The 21,673-nt window shown below is 41.7% G+C and overlaps 1 protein-coding gene across 1 annotated transcript in view; it reads left to right on the top strand.

The window, feature by feature from the left end:
* obscnb (obscurin, cytoskeletal calmodulin and titin-interacting RhoGEF b) overlaps window positions 1–21,673 on the top strand; it is a 583,513-nt gene that overhangs the window by 33,946 nt on the left and 527,894 nt on the right. The window contains exons 6-9 of the mRNA XM_048618408.1: window positions 8,699–8,974; window positions 10,698–10,900; window positions 14,787–14,937; window positions 17,044–17,325. Coding sequence (XP_048474365.1) covers window positions 8,699–8,974; window positions 10,698–10,900; window positions 14,787–14,937; window positions 17,044–17,325 — 912 coding nt within the window. The remainder of the gene's footprint in view (window positions 1–8,698; window positions 8,975–10,697; window positions 10,901–14,786; window positions 14,938–17,043; window positions 17,326–21,673) is intronic.

The following is a 21,673-nucleotide window of genomic DNA, read 5'->3' as shown; positions in this document are numbered from 1 at the left end:
CACTAGAGGGGATACAGAACAGGTTCACCAGGATGTTGCCTGGAATGAAAAAACTGAGCTAAAAGGAGAGACTACTTAGGCTTGGATTGTTTTCCTTAGAGCAGAGAAGACTGAGGGGAGACATAATTGAGATGTATGAGATTATGATGGGTATGGACAGAGTGAATAGAGAGCAGCGGTTCCCTTGATTGAGGGGTCAATCATGAGAGAGCATAGTTTTTGGGTAAGGGGACAGGAATTTTAGAGGATATTTGGGAATAAACTTTATTACTCAACAAGTGGTGGGAGTCTTGAATGCACTGCCTGGGAAGATAGTGACGGCTGGAAACCTTACAACCTTTAAAAAAATATTTGGATCAGTAGGAAATTGGGATTAGCGCATTTTTAGTGGTAATTACATCAGTGCAGACTTGATGGGCCAAAGGGTCTTTCCTGCTCTGTATAAACCGGTAAATCTATGAATCTGATTTTCCCAATCTATGTAAAGACTAAACAAACCTATCATTAATTAACTGCCTTTCTTACATGTCCTCATTGTCTCCAGTAGTGATCTCAAGATTACTACTGGTGCCACGTGGAGAAATGACAGGATACATCAGATGAATACGTAGCTATAAAGATGGTGTCAGGGGAAGGTTTCAGATTCCTGGGGCATTGGGACCAGTTCTGGGGGAGGTGGGACCTATACAAATTGGACGGGTTACACCTGGACAGGATTAGGATTGATGTCCTAGGGGAGTGATTGCTAGAGCGGTTGGGGAGGGTTTAAACAAATATGCCAGGGGGATGGGAACCTATGTAAAGAGTCAGAGAAAAAGGCAGCAAGGACAAAAACAAAAGCTAGAAAAGGGAATTAGAAAAGTGATAGGCTGGGAAACCAAGGACAAGAATCAAACAGGGCTGTTGAAAAAAATAAGGAGGAGACAAACACTGTTAAAAGGACAAGCTTAAAGGCTTTGTACCTTAATGTGCAGAGCATCTGCAATAAAGTGGATGAACTAATAGCGCAGATAGATGTAAACAGGTACAATATAATTGGGATTACGGAGACATGGCTGCAGGGTGACCAGGGCTGAGAACTGAATGTCCCAGAGTGTTCAGTATTTAGGAAGGGCAGACAAAAAGGAAAAGGTGGCGGAGCAGCATTGCTGGTTAAAGAGGAAATTAACACAATAATGAGAAAGGATATTAGCTCTGACAATGTGGAGTCTGTATGGGTAGAGTTGAGAAATACCAAGGGGCAAAAAATATTAGTAGGTGTCTTGTATAGACCCCCAAACTGCAGTGGTGATGTCGAGAATGGAATTAAACAGGAACTTAGAGATGCTTGCGATAAGGGAATATCAGTGATCATGGATGATTTTAATCTGCACATTGATTGGTCAAATCAAATTAGCCACAGTGCCGTAGAGGAGTAATTCCTGGAGTGTATACGGGATGGTCTTCTTGACCAATATGTGGAGGAACCAACTAGAGAGCAGGCCATCTTAGACTGGGTACTGTGTAATGAGAAGGGAATCATTGCCAGTCTAGCTGTGTGAGACCCCTTGGGGAAGAACGACCATAACTTGATAGAATTTTTTATCAAGATGGAGAGTGAGGTTGTTGATTTGGAGACTAGGGTGCTGAACTCTAATAACGGAAACTACCAGGATATGAGGCGTGAGTTGGCCTTGATAGATTGGGGAGAGTTAGGCAATGGCAAACATTCAAGGAACACATGGGCAAACTTCAACAACTGTTTGTCTGTTTGTTCCTGTCTGTCACAAAAGCAAAATGAGTCAGAGGGTTAACCCATGGCTGAAAAAGGAGATAAGCGATAGTATCTGACCCAAGGAAGAAGCATACGGATTGGCCAAGAAAAATAATAAATCTGTTTAGAATTCAGCAAAGAAGGACCAAGGGATTGATTAAGAAGAGGAAAATAGAGTACAAAAGTAAGCTTGCAGGGGACATAAAGACTGATGCTATTCTATTGTTATGTGAAGAGAAAGAGATTGGTAAAGACAAATGTAGACCCCCTACAGACCGAAACGGGGGAATGTATAATAGGGGGCAAAGAAATGGCCGAGGAACTGAATACATACTTTTGTTCTGTCTTCACAAAAGAGGACTCAAATCAGATACCAGAATTGTTGAAGGGGGCAAAATTTAGTGAGAAGGAAGAGCTGAGGGAGATCAATATTAGTAGAGAAATGGTGCTGGGAAAATTGTTGGGATTGAAGGCCGATAAATCCCCAGGGCCTGATAATCTACATCCCAGAGGACTTAAGGAAGTAGCTCTAGAAATAGTGGATGCATTGGTGGTCATCTTCCAGGCTTCTGTAAACTCTGGAACAGTCCCTGCAGATTGGAGGGTGGCTAATGTCACTCCAGTATTCAAAAAGGAAAGTAGAGAGAAAAAAGGGAATTATAGACTGGTAAGCCTAACATTGGTAGTGGGGAAAATTCTTGAATCCCTTGCCAAGGATTTTATAGCAGAACATTTAGAGAGCAGTGGCAGGATCAGACAGAGTCAGCATGGATTTATGAAGGGGAAATCATGCTTGACAAATCTGTTGGAATTCTATGAAGGTGTAACCAGTAGAGTTTACAAGGGAGAACCAGTCGATGTAATATATTTAGACTTTCAGAAAGCGTTTGACAAAGTCCCACATAAGAGACTAATGTGCAAGATTAAAGCACATGGGATTGGGGGAAGTGTATTGAGATGGATAGGAAACTGGTTGGCAGAGAGGAAACAAAGAGTAGGAATTAGTGGGTTGCCACAGAGATTGGTACTGGGACCCCAGCTATTCACAATATATATTAATGATTTGGATGAGGGAGTGAAACGTAACATCTCCAAGTTTGCAGATGATACCAAGTTAGGTGGGAGGGTGAACTGTGATGAGGATGCAGAGATCCTTCAGCATGATCTCAACAGGTTGGATGAGTGGGCAAATCAATGGCAGATGCAGTATAATTTGGATAAATGTGAGGTTATTCACTTCGGAAGCAAAATCAAGAAGGCAGATTACTATCTGAATAGCTGTAAATTGGGAGAGGGGAGTGTGCAGCAAGACCTGGGCGTCCTTGTGCACCAGTCGGTGAAGGTAAGCATGTAGGTGCAGCAGGCGGTAAAGAAGGAAAATGGTATGTTGGCCTTCATTGCAAGAGGTTTCAAGTACAGGAGCAGGGATGTGTTGTTCCAGTTGTACAGGGCCTTGATGAGACCACTCCTGGAATATTGTGTGCAGTTTTTGTCTCCTTTTCTGAGGAAGGATGCTGTTGCTCTTGAGGGAGTGTAGTGAAGGTTTACCAGGCTGACATATGAGAAGAGATTGACCAGGTTGGGATTGTTTTTGCTGGAGTTCAGGGGGATCTCATAGAGACTTATAAAATTCTAACAATACTGGATAGAATAGATACAGGGAGGATGTGCCCGATGGTGAGTGTGTCCAAAACCAGGGTTCACATATGAAGATTCGGGATAAACGATTTAGGATGGAGATGAGGAGACATTTCTTCACCCAAAGAGTGGTTAGCCAGTGGAATTCATTACCACAGGAAGTAGTTGATGCCAAAACATTGAATGTATTCAAGAGGCGACTAGATATTGCACTTGGGGCAAATGGGATCAAAGTTTATGGAGAGAAAGCAGGATTAGGCTTTTAAATTGGACGATCAGTCATGATCGTGAAGAATGGTGGAGCAGGCTCAAAGGGCCGAATGGCCTCTTCCTGCTCCTATCTTCTATGTTTCTATGACTGTACTACTATATAGCTGCTTTTAGGAGTCTGTAGTCTACTCCTACTAGTGCCTCTTTTCCCTTTTTTCAACTTCGTGTACTGTTAATAGATTCTGCATTTCCCAATCCAAGATCATTTCTTGCTGTCGTACTTAATCCATTCCATTCTAACAAAGCTCCTCCACCACTCTTTCCTTCCTGTCTGTCCTTTCAAAACTTCATATACCCCTGAATATTTAGTTCCTAGCTTTGATCTCCTTATAACCATGTCTCTATGATGGTTATCATATACCCACAAACCTCTATTTGCGGCGTTAATGCTTTTATTTTGTTCCAAGTGCTATGTGCATTCAGATATGTTAAAAGAGGCAATAATTTGCCTTTTTGCCATTTATTCCCCCTATGACCCTAGTTACTGCTACTTTTGAATGCTCGAGCTGTACCCCTCCTGACCCACTGAAAATATCATTATCAAAATAGCTGTACTGTAATCTTTTGTTTTCTAAGACTGCATTCGCCTCTCACAAATCCTTCCCCCTCTGATTAGTTTAAAGTCCTTTCTATAGCCCAAATTATTTGAGTCGCCAGTACATTGGTCTCAGCATGGTTCAAATGAAACCCTTTCTGCTGGAACAGCTCCCTTCTACCTCAGTACTGGTGTCAGTACCCCCCGAAGGAGACCTCTAATCTAGTTCTATGAATGTCACTGGTTACACCATGGATCATGACAACTGGCTCCCTCCACACGCACTCCCAAGTTCTTCTCCAGCTTGATGAGTTGTCCTCAATACTGGCACCAGGCGATGGAGCCTCAAGGACTTCTGCTTCTGATTTCTAAAGACATATTTACATCTTCAATTACAATGACCCTAACACGTCTACATTGTTGCGTTGTTCATCCTCCCTGCAGCACCCAGTCTCATTTGCACAGCTTGTAAGACCCTTGTAACTGTTGGACAATTGTGGGGGCTGAGGTTTCTCAAATGCAACCCCTTGGGTCGCCATACCTACCTTACTTGTAGTGGCACCCACCTGATCATAGACCAGATTTGGAGCTATAGAGTATGGAAACAGACCCTTCAGTCCAACTTGTTCGTGCTGACCAGATATACTGAACTGATCTAGTCCAATTTGCCAGCATTTGGCCTATATCCCTCGCAAACTTTCCTGTTCATGTACCCATCCAGATACCTTTTAAATTTCACAATGATTTTAAAAGGGCAACAAATGTCAAAAAATCTGTGTCCCAATGCAAGGAGCATTTGTAATAAGGTGGATGAATTAACTGTCCAAACAGTTATTAATGGATATGATGTAATTGGGATCACAGACACCTGGCTCCAGGGTGACCAAGAATGGGGACTCAATGCCTAGGGTTATTCAATTTTCAGGAAAGAAAGACAGATAGGAAAGGGAGGTGGGGTAGCGTTGCTGGTTAAGGAGGATATTAATACAAATAGTAAGGGAGGACATTACCCTGGTCAAGTGGAATCTGTATGGGTGGAGCTGCGGAACACTAAACGGAGAAGGATGTTAGTGGGAGTTGTGTACAGACCACCAAACAGTAGTTGTCATATGGGGACTGTATCAAACAGGAAATTAGAGATGCATGCTGTAAGGGTACCGCAGTTATTATAGGTGACTTCAGTCTACATATTGATTGGACTGATAGCAGTGCAATGGAGGAGGATTTCCTGGAACGTATGAGGGGTGGTTTCCTCGACCAATACGTTGAATAACCAAATAGAGAGCAAGCCATCCTCGACCTGGGTATTGTGTAACGAGAGAGGACTAATTAGCAACATTGCGGTGCAAGATCCGTTGGAGAAGAGTGACCATAATATGTCACACTTCATTAAGATGGAAAGTGATACAATTAAATGTAAAACTATGGTCGCAAACTTGAAGAAAGCTAACTTTAGAACGTAGAATATAGAACAGTACAGCACAGTACAGGCCCTTCGGCCCTCGATGTTGTGCCGATCTATTATCCTACTAAGATCAAACTACCCTACATTATACTATCATATCCTACATATGTTACATTATACTATCATCCATGTGCCTATCCATAGAATATAGAACAGCAGAACAGAATAACTTCGATGGTATGAGGCATGCATTGGCTGGGATAAAATGGCCAAGGATGCTTAAGGGGTTGATGGTGGATAGGCAATGGTAGACACTTAAAGAACACATGGATGAACTTCAACAATTGTACATCCCTGTCTAACATAGGAGTAAAATAGGGAAGGTGGCTCAACCATGGCTAACAAGGGAAATCAGGAACAGTGTTAAAACCAAAAAAGTAGGCATATAAATTGGCCAGAAAAAACCACAAACCCAAGGACTGGGAGAAATTTAAAATTCGGCAGAGGAGGACAAAGGGTTTAATTTGAAAAGGGGAAATAGAATAGAATAGAATATTACGTAAAACATAAAAATTGACTGCAAAAGCTTCTATAGATATGTGAAGCGATAAAGACTGGTGAAGACAAATGTATGTCCCTTGCAGTTAGAAACAGGAGAATTCATAATGGACAACAAGCAGATGGCAGACCAGTTGAACAAATACTTTGGATCTGTCTTCACTAAGGCAGACACAAATAATCTTCAGGAAATGGCAGGGGGTCAACGGAAGGAAACCCTTATTAGTTAGGAAATGGCATTGGCGAAATTGATGGGAATTAAACTGATAAGTCCCCTGGGCCTGATGCTCTGCATCCCAGAGTACTTAAGGAAGTCGCCCTAGAAATAGTGGTTGCATTGATGATCATTTTCTAGCATCCTGTAAACTCTGGAAGAGTTCCAATGGACTGGGGGGTAGCTAATGTAACTCCAGTCTTTAAAAAAAGAGCGAGCGAGAAAATGGGGAATTTTAGACTGGTTAGCCTGACATAGGTGGTAGGGAAAATGCTGGAGTCAATCATTAAGGATGTCACAACTGAGCATTTGGAAAGCAGTGACAGAATTGGTCCTAGTCAGCATGGATTCACTGAAGGGAAATCATGCTTGACAAATCTTCTGGACTTTTTTGAGCATGTGACCAGTAGAGTAGACAATGGTGAATCAGTAGATGTTGTGTATGTGGACTTTCAAAAGGCTTTTGACAAGGTTCCACATGAGATTGGTTAGGAAAATTAAAGCTCATGGTATTGGATGTAATGTGTTGACATGGATAGAGAACTGGTTGGCAGACGGGAAGCAGAGCGTTTAAATAAACAGATCCTTTTCAGAGAAGCAGGCAGTGTGAGTGGGGTGCTGTAGAGTTCAGTGCTGGGACCTCAGCTGTTCACAATATACATTAACAATTTGGATGAAGGAGTTGAATGCCATATCTCCAAATTTGCAGATGACACTAAGCAGGGTGACAGTGTGTGCTGTGAGGAAGATGCTAAGAGGCTGCAGGGTGACTTGTACAGATTGGCTGACTGGGCAAATACTTGACAAATGCGATATAATGTGGATAAATGTGAGGTTATCCACTTTGGTCGCAAAAACAGGAAGGCAGATTAATATCCGAATGGTGGCAGTTTAGGAAAAGGTGGGGTATGAGACCTGGGTGTCATGGTGAACAGCTGCTGACGGTTGGCTTGCAGGTGCAGCAGGCAATGAGGAAAGTTAATGGCATGCTGTCCTTCATAGCAAGAGGATTTGAGTATCGGAGTGAGAATGTTTTGCTGTAGTTATGCAGGCCCTTGCTGAGGCAACACCTTGTGAGTATTGTGTGCAGTTTTGGTCTCCTAGTCTGAGGAAGGGCATTCTTGCTATTGAGGGAGTCTAGATAAGGTTCACCAGACTGATTCTCAGGATGGCAGGATTGACATATGAGGAAAGACTGGATTGACTGGGTTTGTATTCTATGGAATTTAGAAGAATGAGGCGAGAGGATCTCATAGAAACATATAAAATCCCTGATGGGACTGGACAAGCTAGATGTGGGAAGAATGTTCCCGATGTTGAACAGGTCCAGAACAAGGGGTCACAGCCTAAGAATGAAGGCGAAGCCATTAGGGAGTGTGATGAGGAAGAATTTCTTCATTCAGACAGTTGTGAACCTGTGGAATTCTCTCCCACAGGAAGCTGTTGGGGCCAGTTCATTAGATATACTCAAGAGGTTGCTGGACATGGCCGTTGCAGCTAAAGGGATCCAGGGGTATGGGGAGAGGGTGGGAATGGGATGCTGAGATTGCATAATCAGCCATGATCGTATTGAATGATGGTGTAGACTTGAAGGGCTGAATGGCCTACTCCTGCACCTATTTTCTATGTTTCTATGTATCTATGTAAATATTATAATTGCATTACCTCCATCACCTCTGATAGATTGTTCCATACACGCACCACCTTCTGCATAAAAAAGTTGTCCCTCAGGTCCCTTTTAAATCTTTACCCTGTCGACTTCAACCTATGCCGTCTAGTTTTGAACTCCCCTACTCTGGGAGAAAGTCCTTGGCTATTCACCCTATCCATGACCCTCATGATTTTATAAACTGCCATAAGGTCATCCCTCAACCTCCGATGTTCCAGGGAAAACCCCAGCCTATTCAGCTCCTCCCTATAGCTCAAATCCTCCAATTCCAGCAACATCCTTGTAAATCTTTTCTGAACAAATTTAAATTACCTTTGATGGTGTTTCTATTTAACTGAACATCCAATGCCCTGTTGAATGTCTCGATTGAACCTGCCTCCACTACACTTCAGGGCATTGACATTCCAGACCATTTCCATGAAAAGATTTTATTCTGTCATCACTTTGAATGAGTAATGATGAATTCTGGGCTAACTTGGAGATTGGAAAAGCTTGTCTGATTAATTTTTTTTCTAGATTAAATGTGTTATTATATGAATATCACAAATTTTTTTTGAAAAACATCAAAACTTCCTAATTTCAAACTCTTATCACTGGTCAGGTTTATCACAACCACTTCTCATTCCAAAGTTCTAATTAATTTTTCTTGATTCCAGAACCAGAAACTGGATTTGTCAACAAAAATTCAGTTCAGAAGGAAGTGAAAGTTCGACAATCAGAAAATGTTACTCTCAGCTGTGAAGTATCACAACCCAAAACCGAGGTCCAGTGGTTCAGAGATGGAAAACTCCTCAATAACAGTGGAAAGATGAAACTTGAATCTGATGGTAAAATTCGAAAGCTTACTGTTCAGAATGTGGAGTCAAAAGATCATGGTGAATACATTTGTGAGGCAGCTGGAGAGAAACTGACCTTCGACATTCAGGTTACAGGTTAGTAATTGTAGGACATTTTGTATTCCTTTAATTATTCCAGTATTATCTGGAACATTTGAATGAATTTTGTTACAGTATAGGACTTTTTTATTGTTCTTTTTATCTTAACTTCACTTGAAATTAGTCACTTACGTTAGTTAAGGATATCAAGATATATGGAATAAAAGCGTGCCGATAAAAGCAAAACTATGCAGATGCTCCAAATCTGAAAATACATGGATAATGTTGGTAATACTCAGCTGGTTTGTGAGGAGGGAAATAATTTCAGGTCAATGATCTTTCATCAGAATTGAGGTAGAGGTTGACCCCCCTATGTTTGGACAAACTGACTGAAGGATCTGAATGGTTTACTATGTTCCTGTGAAGCACTTTTGTCATTTGTGGCCTGTATCATGAATATCAGCAATGTAGTACTAAATGCCTACTTGGAATTTCTAGTGATGATTGCACGGTGGAGTCGGGAGATTCACCGATTCTCCTACCTAAATGGTCCACAATTATAGAATTAATTTATTCTCATGACTCGCTAACAGTCAGTAGAACAATTTTCAATGAATGCAATTGTGACTGGCTACCTCACGTCACATCATTGGTAAACAGAGCAAGTGTTAGACCCTTCATTTACATGAACAAAGGATTTAATTCTAGGTTCAGCGTGGAATAAAAGGGGTTTCTTGTTTCTCTTTATCCAATATTTTGTTTAGCTAATTTTCAGCCCATCTTTTACATTCTTAGTAGGCAGTCTAGCTCTTGAATAGTATTTAGACCCATACGTATTACAAAGAAATAATATTTTTCCAATTATTGAAAGCTTGTCAGATTTTCCTTAAGAAAGTCTGTTTTAATTGTCATTTTTTTTTGTTTTAAGAACACATTGGAGGATTTTTGTCACTTTTGAATTAAAGGTAATACCCTCGCCTCTGAGACAAATGATTGTAGGTTCAAAGTAAAAACCAAAAGAACTGCAGATGCTGTAAATCAGGAACAAAAACAGAAGTTGCTGGAAAAGCCTCAGCAGGTCTGGCAGCATCTGTGAAGAAAGAATCAAAGTTAACGTTTTGGGTCTGGTGACCCTTCCTCAGAACCCCACCTGCACTTTCAGATGTAATTACATATCCTATGGTACAATTCAAAGAAAACTAGTGAGTATTACTTAGTCCAGAATTGATATCTCAACCCACATTACTAAAATTGCCTGTTCTCTCGTGGGCTGAACCGCAAGCTGTTCCAAAAAACAGTGAAATGTGTACAAATTAGCTTTTGTTATTGCATTTATTTTTCTGTAATCTATGAGTAATCTAGTTGACCCATCTCATTTAGAAACTAACACCACTGGTGAACTCCTGCTGCTTTAGCTAGGATCAATTGGGTAATCTTCTTTGTGGTGTTCCAGGTTTAACCAATCAGGATGCTATTTCATTGCTACTAGTACCCCTCTGCCAGTATAATGTCTGGCTAACATAATGCATACTGCTATATCTCTACAGACTTCCTCAAATTTCTTAAGAAAACTTTACTAGATATTCATGTTGTCCTTCCTCTAAGTACAAAAATATATTAACTAACTGCCCTAGTATCTCAGTGTTGGTTAATTGAAATTACTGGTGTGGTAGATAGTGTTTGAGCTCATTAGAGCCCATCCACTCCATGCCAGCGGCATCGTGGTTTCTCTTTCGCGTCTTTGTTTTCTTTTCTTCTGCCTTTTTCCTTAATCTTTGAGGCCGCAGCGGTGTCAGTGTGATGATGGCTGCAGTGTTGGTGGCGTGGACCGCGATTCCTGGCAGCGGTGGCAGTAGGCCTGGACCCTGGACTGTTGGTGGCGATGGTGCCTGGAACAGGGTTTCCTGGCGGTGGTACGCCCAGAGTCTTAGCAGTGTCGGCGTGGTGGCAGTAGCAGCAGAGTCGGGGTTCCCTGGCTGTTTGGTATAGTCATTGCCGGAGTTCCAGGAGCGGGATTCTTTGAGGACCGGAACACCTTGGAGAGACTTTGCAGAAGCCCTGAAGCCATGCTTGAGATCCCAATTTGAACAGAAGATGAAGTCTTATTTAAATAATTCTTTTTATCCATGTTGTACCTCAAAATAGCACCTGATTGTGGTGACAAAACACCTTTCACTGCATCTTCAAGATATACATGACAATAAATAAATCGTTCATCATTTAAATCGAGGATGTTTGCAAATGGTCTACCTCTCCTTCTACCTCACTTTTACTATCTCTGCCATCATCCGTTACTCTTACTGTTCTTCCCTGCTGTTATCAGACTTTTGAACAGACCTCTCATATATGAAAGTTGATCTTTCGTTGCATGTTCTCTGCAGCTGTAACGTTATATTCTCATTCTGTTCTATTACCCTGATGTATTTATGTAGGGTATGATTTGCCCGGATAGTGTGTAAAACAGTACTTTGCATTGTATCCTGGTATATGTGACAGTAATAAAATCAAATCAAATGTGGTACACTTGCTCTTTCCTATCCCCCTCCCGACAATAATAATACTTTAACATGTTCACATGACTAACTGATACTTCTTCCTGCGATGGGTAGCATCTAGCAGATAAGTCACTTTGCTAACTCTCTTCACTAACTTTTATAGACCACTGAATCTCGCTTTCACAGGTTCACTTTGTAAAGATATGAAAACCAACTGTTTGTCTCCTGTTTGAAACATTCTAAATGTTTGCCCTTTCTTGTGATACACTTGAGAAACATGGACACATAATCCAACATTGAGCATACTTTTTTTTTGCCTTAAAACCTCTCAATAATCAGTCTTAGCAAACCTCTTATCTCATGACAGTGGATAAGTTTGGATGTACTGATCCTACTAAATTCATTTAGGGAATCTCTCATAATGTAGCAAATAGTAATAAACTTAATCGTTTTTCCAAATCCTGTGAGCATTCGTGAGAATGGACCTTAAGACCATGAGACCATAAGAAACAGAAGCAGATATATGTTTGGCTTTTGATTTTCACCACCACCCTCTGCACCTTGTTTTCTGATGAGGAGGGGATCTTGGGGTTTTCCCCGCTGCCCTTTCTTTATCCTGGTTACTAGTTTTCCTTTCACTCTCCCGTCCTCTGTCCTTCTCAAATTTATGGGGGTGATGGAAAAAGGATTTGGTTTTATGAATCAGCTGATCATCGTCAGCCACTGCTGCCTGTTTGGTAGTTGCAACCCTCTGAGTCCTCGCTATGGTTTCAAGTTACAAAAGCTAGTGAATTTTCAAATTTTTCCAAGAGAACGATTTTTCTGAGAGTTTCATATGTAGCATCTACTCCTGATGCCCACTTCCATCTGTCAAATCTGCTTTGAAATTCACTATAAATTTGCTTAGTCTGTTTACTCAGATTTTCAAACTTTAAACATACTATTTCATATGCACCCAGAGTAGCTTGCTTCACAGCATAATAATACATGGAAACTTCCTCTGATAGTGAAGCACAAATTTCCTGTGCTTTACTTAATTATTTACTGTGCACGGGTAGATTCCAGATTTCCTTCAGTCACTTTATTTGCTTTGCTATTTTCTCAAATGGCATAAAAATGCCTCCCGATCCTTTCCTTGCAATTCTGCTGGAACTTGTGCAAAACGAAACGATTTTCTACTGGGCTATAAATTATGATTAGGATTTTCCCCATCAGAGTCTTCACCAGTGTTAGGTGTCTTCTTTTTAAAAGCTGCATAATTTAAAGCTGATATCCTTTATCTCTCTCCTCTTTTCCCTTTCCCTCAGAAATTCAAGCTCAAGTTTTCTCAATTTCATCACCTGCTTTATCATTTCCTTTTCCATTCTTTTTGATTCAAAACTCTCTCTTCTGTTTTGAGCTGCTTTACCTCTTTCTCATATCCAAGCTGCTTCAACTGGAACTGAACCCTTGCTAACTCAAGTGACTTACCATTTGGTGTACTGAGCCCCTCCTGTACTACCACAAGTCCTAGATGCTTTGCCAGTATTTCAATTATCTCTACCTCCTTAGTTCTGCCTGTCAATTTTACTTCTAATTTATTTGCCAATTTGGGCAGTCTGGCTTTTGTTGCTTCCTGTAAATTCATCAGGATGTATGTTGCAAGAGCAGAGAAATGAAGGATTTATGTATTACTATGCAACTTAAACATGCTATGATCCCAGCAGATGCTATTATCAGACAAGTCAGATCCCAGAAAGGAACCCAGCTTGATAGATCATAACTTGTTTCTGAGTTTTAACGATATGGTCTCTCACTGAACCATAGGCTATTGATTTTGTTTTAACAGTAAAAGGGACGTTTATTGCAAAGATAACATAGAATAATCTAAACTATCTACTTATAATACAAATTCAAAAGTTTTAAGCACATGATAATAGTATAACAAGATCAAATTGTTGGCGAAACTCAGCAGGTCTGGCAGCATTTATGGGGAAAAAAACCAGAGTTAGCATTTTGAGTCTGGTAACTCTTCATCAGTTTTGCCTGCAATTTTGTTTCTTGTTTTCATATCTCCAGCGTCTGCAATTCTTTATTAATTCCAAAATACTGTTTCATAAACTGAAAAGAAACAAAACAGCTTTTGTATAGTGCCCAAACACCATGGTGCCGTTCTCAAAACACCACTCGTATAATATTCACACTAATATCCCTGTATCTAACACATCAATAAATTTAAATCACCGTGGAGTTCAGTTGTTAAACTGTAACTGTGATTGCATGTAAGGAGGAGAAAGACAGATTTTTAAATTAGTAATGGGTTAAAGGGCTATGGGGAGTGGGCAGAAAAGTGGAATTGAGACCGAGATGAGATCAGCTGTGATCATATTAAATGGTGAAGAAGGCTTAGGGGCTGAAATACCTATTATTGCCCCTACCTCTTACGTTCTTACGTAAGTGCTGCCAGTTCGGAGCAGCCCTGCATTGTTCTTGACATTTGCCTGGGTATGGCAGACAATGAAGTTGGCGTCCTGCTTTGCAGGCAGGGTCATGGCCCTCCTGGATGAGGTGTTGCCAGTATGGAACTTGCACCTCACCCAAGGAACAGCAGTGCAGGCCAGGATACCAGACCATATCAGCCTGGTGTGAGGTTGCTGCCTGGGCTAAAGCAGTCTCAGCCATCGAGAGGAATATGCAGCACTCTAGAAAGAAGATCAATGACCTTCATCTCTCCATTAGGGTAAGTGTAATCATCCTCTGATGGAGTTGATGGTTGGTTCCCTGGGCTGAATGGTTATCATGCAAATGTTTCGTCTCCCTTCTAGGTGACACAGACAGTGCTGTGTAGATTCTGTTGAAGCACTGTTGTTCTGTCCCACTGTGAATTTATATGATCTGGTCTGTCATGGTGGGTAGTCTTGTTTCCGGTTTTGTATCAAAGTGGTCTATTTCAACATGTTTGTTAATTGCATTGGTGGTCGAAAACCAGGCTTCCAGGAATTCTCGTGCATGTCTTTGTTTCGCTTGTCCTAGTACTGTAACTTTGTCCCAGTCAAATTGATGTCCTTCTATGACAGATTGTATTGAAACGAGGGAGAATTGGTTGTGCCGTTTTGCTGCAAGTTGGTGTTTATGGTGGCAAGTTTCCTGCCCATCTGTCCTATATAGTGTTTCTCGCAGTTGCTGCATGGTATTTTATATATCACATTTGTCCTGTTCATTGAGGGGTCTTTCGTCTTTGAGAGTAACTGGCAAAGAGTGGCGCTTGGTTTCTGTGCTGTCCTGTTCCAAGAGGCCGTAGAGTCTTGTAGTCAGTTCTGATGTGTTTCTAACATTGAGTAGTGTGCCCAAAGTGTTGGGGCATACAGTGTCTTCTTGTGTTGTTTGTTTGCCAGGCATTGGCGGACGAAGCTGTTATGATAACCATTGTTTGCAAAGATTCTGTACAGGTGTTCCTCTTCATTTTTGTGCAGCTCCGGGGTGTCAGAACTGACTACAAGACTCCTACGACCTCTTGGTATAAGGATAGCACCGAAACTAACAGCCGCACTTCGCCAGTTACTCTCAAAGATGAAAGGCCCCATACCCACAATGAGCAGGACAAATGTGATATATAAAATACCATGCAGCAACTGCGAGAAACACTACATAGAACAGATGGGCAGGAAACTTGCCACCAGGGTACATGAACACCATCTTGCAGCAAAATGGCACAAACAATTCTCCCTCGTTTCAATTCACTCCGACGTAGAAGGATATCAGTTTAACTGGGACAAAGTTACAGTACTAGGACAAACGAGACAAAGACAAACATGAGAATTCCTGGAGGCCTGGTTTTCAACCATAGATGCAATTAACAAACATGTTGAAATAGACCGCATCTACATACCACTACAGTACAAACAAAACTGCCCACCATGACAGACCAGACCATATAAATTCAAAGCAGGACAGAACAACAGCGCTTCAACGGAGGCTGCACAGCACTGACAATGACACCTAGAAGGGAGATGAAACATTTGCACGCAAACCAGTCAGCTTGACGAACCAACCTACAACTCCCAACTGCAACCCTAGCTACAGATCTTTGTTAAAACATTAAATATCCTCTGATGGTCTGATACCTCATGGTCACTCTGTCTTTGCCACTGTACCATCCACAAAGGCTCACACGCCATCATTCATAGTATTGACTGCAATTTTTTCCTTACTTGTTGTCAGTTGCTCCAGCCCCAACATCACTTAACCCTACAATCCCTCTGCATTACCTATTCACTTACCCACCTGCATTGAAAGTACAGCTGTGCCACTCACTTTTATCTCCCATAATACCTGCCTCTTTCGTCTCTTGTAACACCTGCCTCACTCTCTCATTCCAGGAGGAAAACAGAAAAATAGGGGAGAAAACTGAAGATGGGTAGTGTGCTTCCTGTCATTTGGCTCACTCCTTACCAGGAGAAGATCTTGACTTTGATCTCACCCAACAAGGACGGGTCAGACGGTGCTCTTGTCTATACTGTTCCGGGTCCCCCTGACCGAAGGGTATACCCGCTTGATTTGATTCAAGCCTGCTAACAACTATGCAAAGCTTTCTTACTTTGTGTCTGACCGTAAGACCATAAGATAAAAGAGCAGAATTAGGCATTTGTCCATCAAGTCTGCTTCACTATTTGATCATGCTTAATATGTTTCTCAATCTTATTCTGTTACTTTCTCCCTGTAACCCTTGATCCCCTTACTAATCAAGTACTCATCTATCTCGGTCTTAAAGACACTCAAAGGCTTGATCTCTCCAGCCTTCTGTGGCAATGAGTTTTACGACATACACCACCCTCTAGCTGAAGAAATTCTTCCTCATCTCAGTTCTGTACGGTCATCCCTTCACTCTGAGGCTGTGCCCTCAGGTTCCTCAACTGCTCCTCATTTAACAAGCCCTTCATTCCTGGGATCATTCTTGAAAATCTCCAAAACTAACACATGCTTCTTTAGATAAGATGCCCAAAACTGCTCACAATATTCCAAGTCTGATCTGACCAGAGCCTTGTACAGTCTCAACAGTACATCTCTGCTCTTTTCATTCTTGAAGTGAATGCTAACATTGCAGTTGTCTTCCTAACTACAACTGAACTTGCATGGTAACCTTAAGAGAATCCTGAACTAGCACTCAAAAGTTCCTTTTTGCTTCAGATTTCTGAAGCCTTTTCCTATAGTCCACCCCTCTATTCTTCCTACTGAAGTGCATAACCTCACACTTTCCCACATTGTATTCTATCTGCCACTTTCTTGTCCACACAGGCATGTCCTCGTCTGCCTGCACCCTCCCCGTTTCCTCAACACCACCTGCCTGTCCAGGTCCCTTGAAGATAATCCAGTTTAACTCTGGATGTTAGGTGTAAGAAGATATGAGAGGTACTTGTTTTCACACAACATGCATTACTCTAATGGAATAAGTTATATTGGAAGCACACTGAAGGTAACATGACATAAAGTCTAATTGACACCTAGATGTGTTCTTATAAGATAGAAAGTATGTGGGGAATTTGGCCAGGTCGGATTAACTGTACCACAAGTCGGTTTTATTGGGTCAAATCACATTTCCTACTCTAAAAAGTTCTTGATTTTGGTTATTAGTGGAAATTCTTTTGTTTGCAGAACTTGAACCAGAACCAGTGTTCGCCAATAAAGAATCAGTTCAGAGAGAGGTAAAGGTTCGAACGTCGGAAACTGCTATTCTCAGCTGTGAAGTATCACAACTCAAAACTGAGGTCAAATGGTCCAAAAGTGGAAAAATTCTCACTTCCGGTCAAGAAGTTAAACTCGAATCTGATGGTAGAATACGAAGACTTATTATTCAGAATGCAAAATCAAAGGATCGAGGCAATTATGTCTGCGAAGCAGCTGGAGAGAAATTGACATTCTTTGTTCAGGTTACAGGTCAGTAAAACATATTGACTTTTAATCTGTGTTTACCAAAGTTATTTTCAAAATCTAATTATCTCTTGGATTACGTTTTTCTGACATCTGGTTGGGATTCCTTAGAACTTTTCCTTCTTGACCATTTACAAGATCTATCTCCCCAATCGTTCTGTCTTCTGCTGTCACCTGGCTTTGAAAATGAAAGTAGCACATGTATAATACCTCTAATTTAGGGAACTGTCCCAAAGAATTATACAGAAATATGTGTGGTAAGATAAAAATTTCAACCAAACAAAGAGAGTTTAACAGGATAGGGAAGGAGTTGTATTTTTAAAGAAAGGTCTTAAAGAAAAGGTGGCTAGTTACAATAGTTTGGCGAGAAAATTCTGAAGAGTGTAAATAAGGGATAGAATTTTCTGTTGCTGTTAATGGCAGTGTCATTGGCGAGAAAGAATGGCAATAACGATAAAATTGGAATCTTGTGTTGAGAAAAAATTTCTGTTAAGCTTTAAATGGTGACTTCAGAAACTTACTATTAAGCTACCTTAATTCCACGCATTTGTATCTCACTATTTGCACAACTTGCTTCATTTATATGCCACTACTAATTCTCTCCATTTTTGCGAAACTAGACAGTGCCAATTTCTCACATGAAAATCAGAATGGTTACCTGGTGGCAGGAGCTTGCTGCTTGTGTGTCTGGACATTCATCCATTTCTGTCTTCACCACAACTTCCCTGCACTCTTCATAGACACTGTTTGTCTATACAAATTGACATTGACAAACCACCAAGTTTACCACAAGATCATGCCTTATTAATCTAAATTACACCACCTTTAGGACTTCTCTTTGGAGATCAGGGCCATAGCTTGCATGCTTCTGCCAGGACGCTTTGCATGCAGGGCCACAAGTATCTCAATGGACTCCAGAGTTTAAAAACCAGGCAGGAAAAAACACCAACGCTTCATCGGAGGCTGCACTGATGATGTTACCCAGCATGGTAACGAAACGTCTGTGGAACAACAAACCAGCTCGTCAAGCCAACCTCAAGTACCTTATCTATCTACACAGGATGCTTTTTGTGGCTCTTGACTTCATTTTGTTATATTAATTCACTTTGCCCATACTTGGAGGATGCCATTTTCTGTGGCTTGCATTGCTTTTCAGTGCACTGGGGAGAAAGGCAGCTTGTCATGGTGGTGAAGAGTCAAAGAGGTGTACGTTTTGCTGCATGGTAATGTGCTATCTCAGTGTTATATGTATAGTATGTGCCAGCACTGTATGCATCAAGTACATGGCCATCTCTAAAAGTCAATGAGGTTCAGTTCTTAATAGGTCAAAGGGAACTACAGTCAATCAGAGAGTCACTTAAAGGGCTGATCTGATTCTAGTCTGGGGGTTTGGTCATGGTCAGTTCGATGCCTGATTCTACCAGAATCAGGGATCTGTGTCTTTGCAGTCTGGGGTTTGGGCCATGGTCAGCCATGTAGGTCAAGTGCAACCAGTCAGAGCATTACAGACACCTCAGTTGAGGTGCTGTGGAGACTGGAGGGGCTGAATTAATTTTCCCTGAAATGAAACAAAGAGAGGGGGATAGAGAATGTAGGAAGTGGATAGAAGAGTGGATACTGGTGACGCTGGAACAGGAGAAACCATCAGACTATAATAACTCAGGATGCCCAACTGGAAAGGAACATCATTTATTGGTGAACATATTGAATATACATAAGGCTAGACCTAGCCCGGGGCAAACAGTTCTGCAGAACCCATCCCTGGGTCTGCCTTTTTTTAATATTTTCTAATCCACTTGTTTAGAAATGTCAATGAACATCTGTGGTGCAGGTGGGACTTGAACATGGGCTTCCAGGCTCAGAGGTATGGACACTACCAATGCACTATGAGAGCTGAATTTGCAAAACATTGTGCTGCTTGATGATGTTTCATAGGTAGGAAGGCAAATTCATGAAGGGATATAAGCATATAGATCGATTTTCAATTTCAAACTTTGGTGGCTTGCTGATTATGAATAGTGGACTTCTGGATGACTGCAGTTTGTGGAGAAAAGCGAATTAGAGGCTGATAAGGAGGGAGACTATTGGAATAATAAAGTTTGAATTTTTGAGATAGTACAGATGAGATCTGTAGTGATTGTAACTAGGCCAGCCAGGTGGACCTCATAGAATGTGAGTTTCTTGATTGGGGCTCTTAATCTGGTCCAGTCAGAAAGCTGTGCCTGCCAGATAAATGCAGGAGTGTTAGACATCCTGTTCACTCTGAGAGCTGGATCTGAGGGAGCTGGATCAGTGTCAAGGAGTTTCCATGTGTAAATAAAGTGTGTGGAGGTACTGGTGTTGGACTGGGGTGGACAAGGTCAGAAATCACAAGACACCAGGCTATAGTCCAACAGGTATATTTGAAAACACAAGCTTTCGGAGCCTCGCTCCTTCTTCGGGTGTTAATGAGAGAGGTGACATCAGACACAGTATTTATAAGTAAAAGATCAAAGGGGCACACAACTGATGAGGATGTATTAACAAACCTAAGATGCTGTTAAATCTATAATCAGTTAGAAGGTTTTAATTGATTAATATGTATATGTAAATCCCCAAATTTCTTTCAAGTCACTCCCCTGAGAGAAATAAAGTTTTAATCAGTGTAAAGAAGAGGTGACATTTTAAGTCAGACAATGCATCTTAGATCTTGTTTGATCATAGAATCCCCACAGCATGGAAACAGGCCCTTTCAGCCCAACAAGTCCAGACCAACCCTCAGAGCATCCCACCCAGACCCATCACATCTACACATCCCTGAACACTATGGCAGTTTAGCATGGTCAATCCACCTAGCCTGCACATCTTTGGACTGTGGGAGGAAACCGAAGCATCTGGAGGAAACCCACACAGACATGGGGAGAATGTGCAAACTCCACACACCCAAGGGTAGAATCAAACCTGGGTCCCTAGAGCTGTGAGGCAGCAGTGCTAACCACTGAGCCACCCTGCGTGTTTTGGTTTGGAATCAGACTGGTTTTATTTGTAAAGTAGGAATTTATAAAACGCCACATTATCTGTCTATAAGTTGTGCACTTTTTGAACAAAATAGAATGTATCTGCAAATGCGAATTCATCCCATTGATTTACACGCGCACACGTGTGTGTGTGTGTATACGTGTGTGTGACAGAGAGAGAGTGCGTGTGTGTTGGGGGTGAGAGAGAGAGTATGTTTGTGTGACTGAGTGTGTGTGAATGTATGCGTGTATGTGTGTGAGAATGTATAGTGTGGTGGGATCACCTGTAGTGCGACATGAACCCAAGATCCCGGTTGAGGCCGTCCTCATGGATACTGAACTTGGCTATCAGCCTCTGCTTGGCGACTCTGCATTGCTGTGTATCCCGAAGTTCTCCTTGGAAGATGGTAACCTGAAGATCCGAGGCCGAATGCCCTTGACCGCTGAAGTGTTCTCCACTGGGAGGGAACATCCTTGTTTGGCGATTGTTGCGTGGTGTCCATTCATCCGTTGTTATAGCATCTGCATGATTTCACCAATATACCATGCCTCGGGGCATACTTGCCTGCAGTATATCTGACTGGCAATGTTGGCCGAGTCACATGAATATCTGCCGTGGACGTGGTGTGTGGTGTTCCCATGTGTAATGGTACTGTCCATGTTGAAGATCTGACCTGTCTTGCAGAGTTTGTCATGACAGGGTTGTATAATGTTGTGGTCAATGTTGTCCTAAATGCTGGGTAGTTTGTAGCGAACAATGGTCTGTTTCAGGTTTGGCCGTTGTTTGAAGGTGAGAAGTGGAGGTGTGGGACGGATCTTGGCAAGGTGCTCATTGTGATCGATAATGTGTTGAAGACTGCAAAGAACATGGCGTAGTTTCTCCGCTCACATGAAGTACTAGATGACGAAGGGTGCCCTATCGGTTGTGTCCTGTGTTAAGTCTTCTGAGGAGGTCATTATGGTTTTTTGCTGTGGCATGTCGGAACTGGTGATCGATGAGTTGAGCATCGTATCCTGTCCCTGTGAGTGCATCCATCAACACCTTCAGGTGTTCGCGTTCCTCTTCATCCGAACAGATCCTATGTATGCATAGGGCTTATACGTAAGGGGTGGCTGTTTTACTATGTTTAGAGTGGAAGCCAGAAAAGTGCAGCATCGTGAGGTTGTCTGTAGGCTTGCGGTGGAATGAGGTATTGAGGTGTTCGTTCCTGATGGAGATGCATGTGTCCAAGAATGAGACTGATTCTAAAGAGTAGTCCATGGTAAGTCTGATGGTGGGATGAAACTTGTTGATATCACTATGTAGTTGTTTCAGCGATTTCTCGCCATGAGTCCAAAGGAAGGAAATGTCGTCAATG

This window comes from Rhincodon typus, chromosome 2, assembly GCF_021869965.1.
Source record: "Rhincodon typus isolate 14 chromosome 2, sRhiTyp1.1, whole genome shotgun sequence".
In the NCBI taxonomy this organism is placed as follows: domain Eukaryota; kingdom Metazoa; phylum Chordata; class Chondrichthyes; order Orectolobiformes; family Rhincodontidae; genus Rhincodon; species Rhincodon typus.
Note: the sequence above shows the minus strand (reverse complement) of the source record. Positions and strands in the feature narration are given on the sequence as shown.